The sequence below is a fragment of the Stylophora pistillata genome, chromosome 4 (assembly GCF_964205215.1).
Source record: "Stylophora pistillata chromosome 4, jaStyPist1.2, whole genome shotgun sequence".
Taxonomy (NCBI): Eukaryota; Metazoa; Cnidaria; class Anthozoa; order Scleractinia; family Pocilloporidae; genus Stylophora; species Stylophora pistillata.
In genome coordinates, this window is record NC_142522.1 from 7,162,600 (window position 1) to 7,179,175 (window position 16,576).

Genomic DNA, 16,576 nt, shown 5'->3' on the forward strand with positions numbered 1-16,576 from the left:
TTAAGCAAATTCCTTTTATCACTAGCTCCGCAAATGTATAGAGGCCAGTATGGAGAGTGTGCTTAGCGAGTTCACAGTTAAAAGAGCTCCTATGATAAACGTTCCTTTTTGAGAAAGGGGGGAGGGGGGGGGGAATTGTTTTACCTGTCATTACTATCATTAAAGAGGTCAAACAGTTTCCTTTTTATTTTGAAGAAGACTTGCAACTACGAAGCAGTTTAACTATTGTTTCATAACTTAATAAATCAAAGTAATCATGACCAGTCTCGGTTAAATCTCTGCGAAATGTAGCGGAAGATGACAAAGATCTTGAGATTTTTGTCCAATAAAGACGATTTTTTACGTCATGAATGGCTAACTAAGAACACCAACCTATTTTCTGGCATTCCTTGAGTTTGCACTGCCTTTGCGATGCTGGTTTAGAGCCTTCGCTGCATGTTTTACCGACTCGTCTTGTTAATCTGTGCAAACAAGTCAGCGACCGTCTTTGAACTCCTGAACCACAGCCAGCGCTGCACTGACAAAAAAAGATAATAGTGATAGTAATAATTTAAAAGGAAAAGGGAATCAGGAGATGGTTTCCTTAGCGAGGACTTTGTTCCAACAAAAAAAATCAAAGCTGGCACCCCTTTGTGCAGAATGACGTCTTCGAAGAAAAGAAGAAGCAAATATCATACGTCGTCAATAGGTGCATAAATCAGGTTGAGTATACCGTACAGGTCGCACGAACTTTCAGAGGTGAACGTTGATCGATTACTAAACTTGCTCCCTAGTGATGCAAATAGTTCAACGCAAGTGTAGATTTATCCAGCAGTAGACCCCGGCCACAAAGGAATTTGACTGTGAATTGTTTCCAACTTGCATTAGTTGCTGCTAATTTTAGGTAATTTATCGACTTTATATCAACAGAATAGATATGACTGTTCATTGCTTTCCATCTCTCATACTTGTAACTTAATAAATATTCCAGTCTTAGAGGTACTCACACTGCTCCATGGTCCAGTATTCCACTGATAGCATGATCCTCTGAAGCAGGATTTTCTGCTGAGCGGCTTTTTCCCGTGAGCACACTTTCCAGTGACTGGACAGCGTACATTCCTTACACGGTGTCCAACGCTGCAGAGACCATGGCACTGTGAGGTGCCACAAAGGAAACAATCAATCAAAGTGTTGAATGCGTAAAAAAAAAATCAACCTTTCTGACATATTGGTAGTTTTTCAAACTCAGCTCATATCATTTTCAAAACTACAAGCTTCCTATCCTCACCCCTGTATCAAAAAGGAGAAGAACTGGGATTCTTACTACTCATTTCAAAGTTCGTCCTCTGGGAATCAAGTCAAAATTATAAGGGGGTTTTTGGTTTACGGGCAGTTTGTAAGTACATTTACTAAGAATAGCCGAAAATTTTACCTATTATATTGTTAGTGACAACAAAAAAACAAAAAGAAATTCCAATTCGTGAATATGGAGGAATATGTGGGCCGCAAGCTGGTTCATCACTCCACAGAGCCGAGTAAAATATCAATACTTACTGACAGCTAAAAAACTTACATGAGACCATGGACCAACAACCCAATTCAAATGACACGCTTTCTTGATGCAGTTTTGGACCCCAGAAGGTTTATCGCTGGGACAAAAATGACTAGGGCTCTCCACAGTGGTGCCATTTCTAGTTTGACGCATACATCGAACCGAGCGGTACTGTAGACCCTTTCCACATGTCTTAGAGCATGGTCTCCAGGGCGACACAGCCCACCTGTAATGGAAGAATTTTATCAGGGCTCTCGTCAAAGATTATCAGTAACAAAAGGGTCCTTTTTTTATCATCAGTTCAGAAGATCATGGAAAACAGCTGTCTACGTCTATACGGCGACAAAAAGTGATTGAAATAACTTATTTCAATCACTTGCACCTCTCATTCAGGGGAAGTGTCCCTCTAAAAGGACTGCACCCGCAATCGAGCAAACCAGTATATGAGCTTTCTTGGAATTGACTCACCATGCTTAACATCTATCAGGTTGAAATCATCACACAGCAGGTAAAAGATATCTTCTTATTATCTAGTAGCATTTGCACTGAGGCAAACATTAGGACAAATTTAATTGACAATTATGCTCCAAAGTACAAAGTACAACTGTGATTAAAAATATCATTTTCAACTAACGATCTGGTCTTAACTGCACTATAATCATTCATTCCTTGTTTAGAGGACTACATATATATTTCCCCTAAGGTAAGTGATCCACGTCTATTGGTTCAGATATACTTATCAAGTAGTTTCCTGAATTAAAAATATTGATATAATTCTCATGCAGAGAGATAATTGTGCTTAAAAAACGCGAAAACGAGAAGAACCTAAATCAGAGGTGTCGTTACCATTGAGTCAATCAAATAAGTTTTTGCCCAAAGTCATTTACGGTTTGAATACAAAAAAAATAGTAAATTCAAATGAGGAGACGCATTTAGACCAGCACTGGGAACTGGCTTATGAGAGACAAAGAGACCTTATCTACTAGTTATTGAGTCCCCTCTTTCCACAACACAAACGGAGAAACTCGTTGCGGAAATCCTTGCTATAATATGGATAGATTAGAGGATTTCCCGGTGAACTTAAAAACGTCGCAAATTCAACTGCCCAGTTAGTAAATAGGATGACGTGAAACGTAGACCTATCAAGAACTCATAGGATCTCAACATAGCGTGAATAACTGCAGGACCAAGAGAAAGGACATATCCAGGAACAGTTATTACGAGCACGCGTACTGCTTTAGACTTTGATTTCGCTGCAACTCTATGCATCATTCCATTGCTGCCCCGTTTGTGCAAGAAGATGGCGATTTACGCGTACAATGCAGTGATCAGAGCCAGTGGGAAAACAAATTCGAGAAGAGAATATAACGTGGTTGTAAACTGACCAAGCGTGTTTTCTGGGATGCTACAAAGCGCTATGTCAGTAGAGTTGTTAAATTCCATACTTTGGGCTTCAGGAATGCTTGGGAGAGGCACGCTTTCAACACTTATAACCAAGGGAAACGATGTCAATGTAGCGTACAACCAGACCATGGAGACTAGAGGAGCGCGGCTTTGCTTTGTTGATTTCAAAGGCTCGAAATGATGAACGATGTGCTGGTATCGATCGATAGCAATGGCAACCAGGATGCCAAATGTGGTTGATCGCCTAGTCTCTGAGAAGAAAGATACCGACTTGCAAAGAATTTTCTCGATTCCAGACCTCGGAATGACAAAGTAAATAGTCAGCGGAAAGACAAGCAAACGATAAACCAACTCTGTTGCACACAGGTGAAGTATAAAGAAATTTGAAGCGTTTCTTTGGTAACACTTCCTTCTCACCATGATTACACAAATTCCGACGTTTAAAACGATTCCCAGAACTATCAAGAAGACACTCAAAAAGAGATAAACACTAAATAAATCCCCTGCTTCTACATACGAGCGACTGGTAAGTAACACAGAGACTCCCTGTTCACTTGACTCACTTCCGCTACCGTTTTGAGCTGTACCATGAAGAGTCATTGCTCAACTTGACAGTCACAAAGCAAACGTATGAAAATTTAAAAATTCTGAAGGAACTTCTGAAACCAAGAATTCGAAACACAATAATTACTGTGGTGCTGCGTCGGTGAGAAGTATAACAAGATCACTTGGTTTTATCGGCTGAGTTGATAATGTAAATTCACCACCGTAAAGAGTCTCGAAGCACAAGTTTCGAGCGTTAGCCCTTCGTCAGAGCGAATATACGGGTTGTAGGTTGTGTGTGTGAACTTGTTTATATACGAAAAATGGAACTAAGCTATTGAAGGGAACATGATAATGAGAAAACAAGAATAAATTAGTTGAATGAAAAGCGTTCGTTCGTTACAATGATAGAGACTTACAGAGTACATGTAGGTAAGCCGGCGGAAAGAATGAATTAGTTTTCTGTTTTTCCATGATTTAGGGGAGAGCAGACGTCCACCAATAGAATAATCTGTGAGACTAACATGCTTTGTTAGATTGCAATTTGTATAAAATATTTTGTATAAAAAGATGAAAGCCGCTTATGTCAAACAATAAGCAAAAACTAGAAAATGAAACTGACATTTCATAGCAAACCCTACGAATCAAATTGAAGGCCCGCGTTTTGACAAAATTCATCACTTTAATTAAAGAGATCACTTTTTATCTAATCAAGTTTGATTGTCTTACAGTTATACTTACTGAGAAGAAATGATGTAGGCTTCGATGGAGTAAATTTTATTAGACTCCCGTGTTTAATATAAGTGAGACTTGCAGGACACTTGAGAGACTGACAAGACAGAATTAAGCATGGGAAAAATGTATATTCATGTACAAAGTAAAATCGTCGAGCCAGAAAAAAAATAAATTGTAAATACCATTATATCAAATGTTAGCAGTCCAGGTTTATACCCTCGAATTTAATTTAGGTGGTTGTAAGCTTGACTTTGGAAAAACATATAATGAAAAGTTAATTTTTTTTTTTTACTGTGCACCATCTGATTGTCAAAGATTGTTTACGTTAGATATTGTTCGTCAATTCAATTTACAAACATTATTTAGGAAGTCATCATACAATGCATTTTTACTTTTTAAGCTAAATGGCCTTGATCATATTAGCTGTTGCTCAAACATACGGCAGAAAGTCTCCTAACAAATAATGTTTTTCCTTCCGGACGGCTAGGTGATACGTATTATGGCATTTTTACCACATATTTTACTGTTACCAAGCAACAGTTACTTGGCAGACTTCATAACATTAACGTTTGTTGAAACATTATTTCAAATAAACACAATTAGAAATATAGTATGTCCCTGCCTTGTGAAGTAAACATATAGGCTCATGTTCAGTTTAAAATGTTAATCTCAAGGTAGGAAAAAATGTACTTTAAAACACTTTATTAAAAAAAAATCGTTTTGGCAAAAGCAGCTAGGGTTCGCTAGTTTTTAAACTAAACAAGAGAGCTATCAAAAGGCGACACTTAAATAATAATGGTAATGCTTTAAAATATATAAAGACAAAATTAATTTCTTCAACTCCATCATTGTCATTAAATACAAAACTTTATCATGCAGCTAATGGAAACTAAAGTGATTTCCCTATTTCGCCTTTTCCAAAGGTAGTAAAAATGCTAATATTACAGAGTTGTAGCTTAACGTCGAACATGTCCTACGTATACTCAGCTTGCCCTTCAACATTTGACGAATCATACTATACATCTTAATAAAAAATCGCCTCTGCTTTACAGAATAACCATGACCACTGCCCTGGGTAGCAGTTTTCTCTCAGACTTGCAGTAATTCACAAAATGCTTTGTAGCATATTCAACAGTTTATACAAATATATAGTCACAAAGGCTTACAGGAGGATTTTACAACTAACACCTCGTTCGTAGTAAATGATATGCATTTTCTAATTGTGCTCCTTTTTAATTACCACTTGCCTTGTCCCTGCAACTGAACCAAAACTCAAAAGAGTGATGTTTAGCTTCCACAACAAGCCGTTCACTGTCTCCATAGTACTGACTGAGGCAAGGGAGATAACTAAAAAAACGTAGGGAATAAATCTCTCCTCACTTTGTACAACTAACTACCTGAATGACGCTCACGTTAACGAGACAGAAGTACATATACAATGGATTTCATTACGGCAGCGCTCTTTCCTCACCATTGTTGTTTACATGGTACATAACTTGGTTAGTTCTTTTTATACCAAAAATCGAAATCAGTTGGTTACTTGTTATTGTTTGAATTTACAAATATCACTGCATATGAAGCTATTTTTTGCTCTTTTTTTCGACGACAAACTTGGACGATTGCCTTTCGAAAATCTCCATTGTAGTACGAATAAATCAACGGATTCCCAAGTGAGCTAGAATAACTTGCAAAATCCACCAAAGCATTTAATAGAAACATGGTCCCAAATGGAGTTCCGTTAAAAATACCGTAAGATCTCGATACTGCCACAACAACACCAGGGCCAAGAGAAAACATGTATCCACATACCGTTATTATTAACATTCGTATTGCTTTGGACGTAGATCTTACCGCCACTTTGTGCATCATTCCATTCTTACCTCTACAGTGGAGAAAGATTGCTATTTTTGTATACAATATGAATATCAAGGCCAGTGGAATAACAAATGCGATAATGAAATAAAACGTGGTTGAGGATCGACCTAGCGAGTTTTGAGTGATGTCACACAGCTTCTTACTAGCACAATCGGCGTCGCAGATCATACCTTTAGCCTCCGGAATTTTTAAAACTGGGACAGCTTTCACACTGACAACAAGTGGGATTGAAATAACGGTAGCATACACATAAACCATAGATAGAAGCCAACTGGGTTTTCTGTTTGATTTCAAGTTCTCCAAAGGATGGACAATGTTGCGATATCTATCAGCAGCAATGGCAGCCAGACTGACAAATATGGCCGATGCAGAGATGTGGGTAAAGAATGATACAACTTTACACTGAAAACTTTGAATTCCCCATGCTGGAACGGCGAAGTAAATTAGAATGGGAAAGATAACCAAGCGATATACCAGTTCAACCACTGACAAATGGGTAAGAAAGAGATTGGAACTGTTTCGCTTGTAGCGTTTCCCACGTAGCATAACACAGCATATGATCGCGTTCACAATTATTCCCAACACAATGAGGAGTAAATTTAAAGACAGAGATACGGCGAAGACGTTTCTTGCCTCTTCGTACGAGCGAATCAGCAGTACCGTTGATCCCGGTTTCATGCTCAAATGCTTTGTTTGATTCCAATCCTTAGTACTCATTGCATCCTCGTCCGCCATTACAAATAACGTGTGTTTCAACATCAAGCCAGTTAAAAAGTGGTTTGAAAATCGTTTCCAATTGATGAGCAGTTACCAGTTTTACAAAGATCCTTTAAATTTTCTGGTAGAGTAAGAGCTTATGATATGATACCTGAGCGTTGTCTTTTCCGCTGAACGACTCATTGTTGTGTGTTTTTTAGTGTGTTCTACGCCAGCTTTGAACATTACATCTCCATAAGGTTTCATTAACATATAAATCAAACGCCATTAATAAGTGTCCGTACCTGTGCCTGATATGCCAAATATGCAAATCAGTCCTCTAAGTGCAGCAGATATAATTACATCCCGATTTTTTCATTAACTTCTTCATAAGCACGTTTCCATGGTTATCCATATGTTTTTGAACAATTTTCAATTACATCTAAAACTTGAAAGGCATAGCGTAGCTGGGGACCTCTAATCTATCAGATTTACCTGTAAAAGTCTACGGTTATACAGTCATATCAGCAGTTGCTATGACACAATTCGTGTAAGTTAATTAAACCTTACAAATAAAGATTTGATAGATTGGTTTAATTGACTAGCGATATCGACCAACCAATGAACGCCCTTAATCGATGGTGAGAACCACACGTAATGTTTTAGCTTACAATGAAAACTGCTTCCCTCTTCTGGCGAAATAATATCAATAATACACTATTTACGCGCATCTGAAATAGATGCCATCGATGAAGTTCTACGTTTTCCGAAATTAAATAATCCTAGGCCAACTTGTCATTGTTTCGTTCTCATGACGGTTGCAAAGCGCATGCAAAGCTTCACAAATTTAGAAACCTTTAATTCCAAGGCTGGCATAGGGTCCAAGTCCTGCCAATGTTTAATTTATTGGCAATGTTTTCAACCCTTGCGATGCAGAACTGACCAACTGTTTAATAAAACTGTGCCAACCATTGCTGTCTTTCTCAAGAAAGAAAAGGATCCAAATGTGTTTAATTATTCATTTTTGAATTATCAAATGCCAACGTATAGGAGGCCACTTGTCTACCTTTACTTCTACAACAAAGCCGGACGATTTCCTTTCGAAAATCTCCGTTGTAATAAGAATAAATCAACGGGTTTACCAGTGAACTTGTCAAAGAGGCAAAATCGACCAGCCCATTAATTAGAAACATGATACCAAATGGAGTTTCGTTGAATAGTCCGTAAGATCTCAGCATTGCCACAACAACATAAGGACCAAGAGACAGCACATACCCAAATACAGTTATTATGAGCATTCGTACTGCTTTGGACTTTGACCTTGCCTTTACTTTGTGCATCATTCCATTCTTGCCTCTACGATGAAGAAAGATGGCTACTTTGGTGTAAAACCAGATAATAACGGCCAGTGGAATACCAAATCCAAGAAGAAAATACAACGTAGTTGAAGATCGACCCAGCGAGTTTTCAGGAGTATCACACAGCATCTTGTTGGCACAATCGTCGCAATTCATACCTCGAGCTTCGGGGATCTTTACAACCGGAACAGCTCTCTCGCTGACAACAATTGGAATTGACACGCTTGCAGCATACACCCAAACAGCACAAATGCGCAGAGTGGGCTTTCGTTTTGATTTTAAGTTCTTGAGTGGATGGAGAATGCTGTGATATCTATCTGCAGCGATGGCAACCAGACTGACGAAAATGGCTGATGCAGAGGTTCTTGAAAAGAATGATACAACTTTACAATGAAAACTCTGTATTCTTGATGATGGAACAGCAAGGTAAATAAGTAAGGGAAAGATAAGCAAGCGATATACTAGTTCCACCATGGACAAATGCGTGATAAATAGATTGGAACTGTTTCGTTTGTACCGTTTCCCACGAATCATGATGTAGCATATGAACGCGTTGACAAAAAACGCCAACACAATGAGGAGTAAATTGATAGACAGAGAAAGAGCGAAGAGGTTTCGTGCTTCTCTGTACGAGCGGATTAACAACAATGTTGATCCAGGACGGGTTTGGGTCCCTGTATCAACCGAGACATTCTGGTTCATCGCAGCTCCCGCAGCCATTTTGCAAGAGTTCCGTTTTAAATTCAAGCCAGCTGAAACTCTTTATAAAAACCTTTTCCAATATGTGGATATTTTTCCAGAGAGATCTTTCAAATTCGTGGCTTTTTCACAACTTCACCCTCCCAGTACTACTGCATAAGCAGGAATTCACTTTTCCGTTCGGCGTGACGTGAAAACTTGGAACACTATATGTCCTTGGCAAGATGAAGTTTTGACATAGAAAACAAATATCAATAGTACTCAGTGTCTGCAACCTGTTATGAGAAATGTACCGATCAGCCTTCTCTGTGGGAAGATTTTGCTATAGCCAGCCGCATTGCTAATGATACCCAAAGGCGCGTCATTGCCGGCGGTTATATATACACATAATGTACGAGTCTTGATTAGGTTTCAAACACATCATAACAATTTTTGAACATGTTAAGGACGTACCTTTTTGCATAAGGTACATTGTTAGAAATCATTCAAGCCTAAAGAACACTTAAGTGTTTCGGAAAATGTAAAAAAGAGCAAACAAAAAAAACACAAAAAAAATTTTAAAAAATACATAAAAAAGATAAGGACTTTCGTTTGCGACCTTTTATGGACTTTTGATTGTCATTCCCAGTAGAAAAAGGTGACGAGTATTTTAGAATTGCTTTCCTTTCAATTTACAAATGTATCCTTGATCACTATATAAACAAAAGAAAAAGAAACGAAAAATTACTTGCTCTCAGCGAGTTTTTATGGGTTTGGATTATTATCTCTAGTATGATTACGAGTAGTTTTAAAACTGCTTTTCTTTAAATTCTGAAATGTCTCAAATGTGAAACCAATTTTCCCCTTCCCAACGAGAAAGGTTGCATGATATGTTCCACATTATTACTCACTACACCTTCCTCGGCCATTATGCATCAGTTTTATTATTAGTTCACGCCATCTGAAACATGGCCAGAAAATCTTTTCCAATTTTTGGATAGTTTCCATTTTAAAGGAAATTCCTTACAAATTTTTTAACAAGGAAAGCTGAAAAAATCCTGAAAAGGTGTGCGATTCATTGCTGGGTTATACACCGACTTTTATCGCTATTTCTTGGTAGGATGAAACTTCGTAAGCATATAGATCAACTGTAACTGACAGTTGTCTGAAAATGTCGTAATGGAAATATGCTAATTGGTCTTAAAGAGACAAGATATCCTTAACACTCGCAATGATAAAAAATTTATAACGATAGGCCTTGACACTTTTTTCGTGGTTATCTACTTATATCACAACATAATGGCTGAGTCGTATGTTTAAGAGTACCATTTTTTAGGTACATTTTCAGTTGTTTTTTTTTTTTTTGCATGTAAAAAGGTGTACGCCTCCCTCAAAGATTCACTGCTGGGTTATACGTGTGTCGTACGCCAACTTTTAGCGCTGTTTCGTGGTAGGATGAGAGTTCGTTCTCCCATAAATCAGCTGTCACTAATGCATGTCTGAAAATTTTAATGGAAATATGATAATTGATCTTAAAATGAGTACATATCGTCAAAACTCGCAACGATCACGTTGAAAGAATTTTTATTGATAAGGCTTAATTGATATTTTTGTGTTTATCTACGTATATCACAACATGATGGCTACTTTGCATATTTACGACTATTATGAAGGTTTCTTTAAACGTGTAAAAAAAAATAATAACAATACACGTTTTAAGTTTAAAGTATCGGTGTCACGAGATCTGAATTAAAACTTACTGACTTGAAAGATTCACATCAACTGAGGATGTTGAACGATATCGAGTTGTATCGCAATTCTCATTTGTTTGTTTGTTTTCTGTCTCTTTTTTCCTCCAACAATTCCCGCATAAGCACCAATTTCGCATGATCGAATGTGGTGTTTAATGAATCTTGCTTCCCGTAAAAGCGTTTAACCGGGGAAGGCTTTCAATGAGGTTAAATTTCGGAACTTTGACATGCAAAAAAGAAAGGCGTAGCCACTTCAAGTGTGCGCTCATATGTTCCATCTTTGCGGCCTTTTCAATAGCTTTTTACACTCACCTAAGTAAACTAGTACTGCGTGTATTTTATGGGCCGCGTTTTTATCCTCCTCTCTTCTCCCCTACGACAAAGGGGGAAAAACACTAGCGAAAACCAAAGAAATATTTAATAAAGAATTTTCATTTATATTTCCGCTGTACAGATGCTAGTAAAAATTAGTTTTCCAATCCTTAATTGCTTCTCTTCCATTGTAGTACACTGATTTTAACTCTAAAAAAGACCAAATCCGTATCGAATCATTTTGCACTCTCATCGGGGATGAATAATCATTCCGCAGGTGCTAACGGCTTTTAATCTCTTCTAAAGAAATATCAACACTCGACTTCCATCATCCTTCGAAACACAAAAATTTCAGTTAACAACCAAGAGCATAGAGCATTAACGTGAAATATGGAAATAATGTAATATAGTGTCAAGAGGGTTTAGCAGGCCATTCGCCCGTCATGTAAGTCGACCTGGCCGGATTACAAAACTAAGCCTAAAATTGACATAAACATAAACGAAACCTGCATTTGAACAATCGATGTAATTCATTGTGATAGCGCTTTGAGTAATTTCTTACTAAGGTCGATCTAAAAACCTAATATTCAACGGAGAAACATACCTAAAAACGATATTTTGATTAAACACGCACTTTTCTGAGAAACATACATTTTCATTTTGTTTTCTATTGTGTTCATGACTGCTACTATGTTATTTCAAATTGAAGGCTACTGAAGAACTGGCGAAACATCATGGGTTCTCTTTAAATAACAAATGCTGAGTCGATAAATAAAGATATAAAGTCTGTTCCTTTACAGATCCTATGTACGTGCGATAATCGAGTGATGGCAAAGTAAAGCAAGAGATTTCGTGCATGGGAAACTAAAACGGTACACCACCAAGAGAACATCATCTCTCGATTTCAATTGACAGAGTCAAAATAACCAAAATTATCAAATTAATCAATCCAGAATAAACACAAGCATATCATCTATTTGTCTTTGTTTTGTGCTTTGTCTGATGGGATGGCTCGAGTTTAATTTACAGGCTCAGGGTGGTCCTACTACCAATGGGAGCCGTCAGCTTAGTTACATGAAATAAATGTTCTATGACAGTTGTATCAAATTGATTTTTACAGATACATGATATTGAAAAACTTTAACTCAAACTTAATGCTTTTACAATACATCATCATCTAGAAAATGTATTAAAGCAACACATCCGTTGTAATAAAAAGATATCTTTGCGATTTCCGTTCTGGCAGCAGTTATATGAATCAGATTACTTTGTCCAGTTACGATCGTGTGAATCATATTGTTAAAAGTAAAACAATTCTTTAAAAAAGTGAAGTTGAAATTAAATTGCATTTTTTCTACAGATGATCTTTGGGGTACTTTGCAGAAATGGCCAGTCTCTTGGTTGCAAGAGCGCTACCCACACAAAACAGTTTCAGTATCTCTTTTCTAAAGTCACCATTGTAATACGCATAAATGATCGGGTTCCAAAGTGAACTTAACAATGTCTCAAACTCTATTACCCAAGTGACTGTTAATATGCCAGAAAAAGACATATCGTTAACGGAGCCATAAGACCTCAGCAAACTAAACACAGCCGAGGGGCCAAGAGAAAGTATATACCCTAATGCGTTTATAGCGAGCATGCGTACAGCTTTGAACTTTGATCGAGCCGCAACTTTGTGCAAAACCCTATTCTTGCTCCTTTGATGTAAGAAAACCGAAATTTTTGTGTACAATGTAACAATGACGATAAGTGGAACAAGAAAAGAAAAAAATAGGTACACTGCTGTGGACAGGCGACCCATTGCAGTTTGAGGAATATCGCAAATCTTCTTCCCAGAACAATCTTGGCAATCAAAACTCCGGGCTCCTGGAGTCTTGTTGATGGAGAGACTTTTAACACTGAGCACGATGGGTATTGATATGACTGTAGCGTACATCCAGACCGAAAGAACGAGTTGACAATATATCTTCCTCTTATATTTCCTCGTCCAAGCTTTCATCGGATGAACGATGTTTTCGTGTCTGTCCTTTGCGATGGCAACTAAATTTACAAACGTAGCGGAAATGAAGACCGTTGAAACGAAGGTCAGCGCTTTACATTGAATATTGTCGACAATGGTTGCTGGAACGAGAAAGTAAATAACGAGAGGGAAGACGAAAAGGCGATAAATCAGTTCTGTCACTGACAAATGCAGGATGAAGAAGTTAGAGATGTTCCTCTTGTAGCGTTTGCCACGAAGCATAATGAAGCAAATTACTCCGTTCACACAGATTCCCAACACAATCAAGAGCACGGCTAATGATAGTATTGCGGAAAAAGAGATCACCGATTCCTTTCGTGAATGAATGAGAAGAATGATTTTACCACTTTCCGAAAACAGAGAAAAATTCGAGTTTTCTTTGTCAGTTACATTTAAAAATGGCTCAGTAGTTGTTTTTACCATTGTTGAGTCGGTGTACATCTGTATTTTGCCCTCGATCGTTTCGCTCTTTCTGCTAAAAACTGATGGAAAATTATGTTTTCGGAAGTAACTTTTAATAACTTTGACATTTTTTTAAGATGAGGCATTCATTTTACTATTCTCCTTTCCTTGACAGATTTCCTGCTCAATGATGGGCATTAAAACTGATTAAAAATCCTGCGAGCATGCAAATTCTAAATCGTTATCATTTTGCAATCGTTCAGAAGATATCTTCGGTCTGAAAAAATTGCAAAGTCATAACTGCGATAATTTTGCACAATCTAAGGCTATAACTCAGTAGAAGGTGAATGAAACCCGACTCGAACAGACAAATTAGAAAAAGAGTCCATATCGGAGAACAATTTATCAGTGCACACTAAAATGAAACCTTCAAAATCGAATGTCTAGGAATTTTCATTTGGTTCCACTTCAAAGTTCATTGTGAAGTTTGCGCGGCGACCTTTCGTTTCCTTATGCAATATAGAAAACTTTACGTATGATGCACGATCCTCGCAGTAGATAGCGCTATTTAAGCAATAGCGAAAATCAGACCTGAAAAAAATCAGGCCTATACGGGATTCGAACCACTGACCTCTGCGATACTAGTGCAGCGCTCTACCAACTGAGCTAACAAGCCAACTGGGAGCAGGCCGTTAAGTTGATCCGTAATAAACCCGTGAAAGTGATAAATCAGATACAATGAAAATATATGAAGTTCATATATTTTGAACTGCGGTATTAGCTACGTATGATGCACGATCCTCGCAGTAGATAGTGCTATTTAAGCAATAGCGAAAATCAGACCTGAAAATAACGCTATCAATAAATAGCGCTATCTACTGCGAGGATCGTGCATCATACGTATCTAATACGGCAGTTCAAAATATATGAACTTTATATATTTTCATTGTATCTGATTTATCACTTTCACGGGTTTATTACGAATCAACTTAACGGCCTGCTCCCAGTTGGCTTGTTAGCTCAATATTGGTAAGAGCGCTGCACTAGTATCGCAGAGGTCAGTGGTTCGAATCCCGTACAGGCCTGATTTTTTTCAGGTCTGATTTTCGCTATTGCTTAAATAGCGCTATCTACTGCGAGGATCGTGCATCATACGTATCTAATACCGCAGTTCAAAATATATGAACTTCATATATTTTCATTGTATCTGATAGAAAACTTTCATGAAAAATATTTACCTAAGGAAGGATACCCGACAGTAAACTTACTTCATTTCCGTTACTGGTCTTAATTTCATTTCTGTGTAATGAGAAATATGATAAATTTTGACCTCGCACTTGGAAAAAAAAAAGATTTTATTAGTAATGTCAAGCGCACGGGACAAAGAAAAAAAAATCAGTTTACATAAGGAATCGAACCACAGCTACTCGGATTCCGGGTTCCACGTTCACGACAACAAAAACCCTGTTTGAATTACATTTCTTTTGAAAACTCCATGTCTTAAATGCAGTGGGATGATCTTTTGGTTAGTGACGTCTCACTTCATTGCAAAGAACATAAATTTGGGCCGTATCATATATTAAAAAGGCTAGGGAAGCATCTTCATCGATGCTTCCCTAGGGAAAAATGAGTCAAACACACTCGAGGAAGATGAAAGTTTTCAAATCTGTTTGAATTATATGAAAACTACGAGGCGAACAAAGTCTTTATTATACCAACGGATGGTTGATTACTTAATGAAATGATTCGTAACGAAGCAATTTGAGCCTTTTTTATCTGCAGTTTTCTGGAGGGATTTTTATTAGCCTACGGACAAACGAAAGCCAACGATCCTTAATCTGCGTTAGTTTAATTAATTGCTGACCCCTACAAAATGAGTTTAAAAATTCCCTCCTTTAACAGGCTTCAAAATTTAATTAATTTTTTTTCTTTTCAGGGAATGGAAAGAGGCCTTTTCTTTCTTCAAGAAAGCTCTCACTGGTTTTATCTCCAGAAGGAGTTCATAATTTTTAATTCTAAAGTCGCTGCTGTGGTGTGAATGACTATCGTAGTTTCTGATATTAGGTGGTGTCAACCCTGCAGCAGATGCGTTATTTTGCGCGATATATGAAAAACACTGTACGCACCATATTGGACACTGATGGACATTGCAGACTCGTTCTTCTTGCCGTGGTTTCGTTGCTCCTTTGCAGAAGACGTCGTCGACCATGGATATATTTCCACGATAAAAGCGAATGCATTTTACGCGCAAACTCTTCCTGATCCCTGTAATAGGAAAAAAAAAAGATTAAAGTTCTGAAAAAATTTACGAAGAACTGAAAGTCAACCTTGAACTTTTAAATGACAGCATCACAGTATTAGACTGACAATTTCAAGGCGTAGGGTGTGATACAAATCCCCCCACAGTGTATAGCAAATGAGTTATGAAGTGCAGCTATGGAATGTACTCCATTCTCAGACTAACTGGAATTATTATAAAAGACCATGAGTACCAAAGGAATGTCTTCACAATCAAGTCCCAAATTTGCCTCTCTTCAACAGTAAAGCCCAGACGAATTTCATTGAAGGATGTTATTATTAGGGTGTAATATCCCCATAGAAATCGATATTTTTCGATAGAGTTCTTCAAATAATGTCAGTTTTAATGTAACATAGTATAAGCTTACTTTTGAATTTTTGCGGATAAGTTCATCGTTTTGGTGTCTTAGAGTTCAATTTCGTACTATACTCTCGAAATTTCTGGTGAAAACGATTTTAAAAGTGAGCAAGATGTTCAACTTAGCGTTTTCAGTTACTGGTCAGTGCCGTGATAAAACCTAAAAGAGAAAGAGTAATTTCCATTCTTTTGCTTTACCTCCTCCACAGTGCACGTTACACTTTCCCCAGCCTCCATGCACCCATCCATACGAGGCGTCCAACAGTAAACGGTGTTTCTTTGCGTCGTCCTTGTCCCTTTTGCTATCGTGGAGGGGTACGGCATATCGATACTCCACTCCAAGGTTAAATCCATAATACAAAACCTGAGAAACACCAAACGTTTTGGCTCGTTCTGTATGAATTTCAGAGCATTTACTGTTTCTTATAAAAGAAACAGTTTGAAATTTTTGGAGAAAAAAGAATTATGCAAGAGGCATAAAAGCTAACAAATTGAATCGCCCTTAATATTTTTATTTTATGTTATTTTCAAGTCACACGTGTTTTTTGAGATTCCGGAAGGATCTTACAAAATATGCTGGGACATTTGTCAACGGACAATAGCTGTTGAAAG

At 37.6% G+C, this 16,576-nt stretch overlaps 4 protein-coding genes across 6 annotated transcripts in view; all 4 read right to left on the minus strand.

Moving 5' to 3' along the window:
- LOC111319900 (A disintegrin and metalloproteinase with thrombospondin motifs 7) overlaps positions 1-16,576 on the minus strand; it is a 35,530-nt gene that overhangs the window by 1,248 nt on the left and 17,706 nt on the right. The window contains exons 19-23 of one of the 3 annotated variants that reach the window (XR_016000231.1): positions 16,163-16,328; positions 15,435-15,573; positions 1,553-1,757; positions 987-1,133; positions 373-512 (exon numbers count right to left, since the gene is read on the minus strand). Coding sequence is in view for 2 of the 3 variants with exons in the window: in XM_088757636.1 (XP_088613762.1) it covers positions 373-517; positions 987-1,133; positions 1,553-1,757; positions 15,435-15,573; positions 16,163-16,328 (802 nt within the window). In the remaining variant the exon portion in view is untranslated. Of the gene's footprint in view, positions 1-372; positions 518-986; positions 1,134-1,552; positions 1,758-8,373; positions 8,507-15,434; positions 15,574-16,162; positions 16,329-16,576 lie in introns of those variants that run through there. The other 2 variants (XM_088757636.1, XM_088757637.1) reach the window with 2 other exon arrangements.
- LOC148732192 (galanin receptor type 1-like) lies at positions 4,141-6,847 on the minus strand. The gene has a single exon (XM_088757642.1). It carries the CDS (start codon positions 6,845-6,847, stop codon positions 5,750-5,752), a length of 1,098 nt encoding a protein of 365 aa, XP_088613768.1. The 3' UTR covers positions 4,141-5,749.
- LOC111319621 (galanin receptor type 1) lies at positions 7,795-9,221 on the minus strand. Its single transcript, XM_088757643.1, has one exon. The coding sequence runs from the start codon at positions 8,860-8,862 to the stop codon at positions 7,795-7,797; it is 1,068 nt and encodes a 355-aa protein (XP_088613769.1). The 5' UTR covers positions 8,863-9,221.
- On the minus strand, positions 10,938-13,464 carry LOC148732193 (neuropeptide FF receptor 2-like). Its single transcript, XM_088757640.1, has one exon. The coding sequence runs from the start codon at positions 13,345-13,347 to the stop codon at positions 12,238-12,240; it is 1,110 nt and encodes a 369-aa protein (XP_088613766.1). The 5' UTR covers positions 13,348-13,464; the 3' UTR covers positions 10,938-12,237.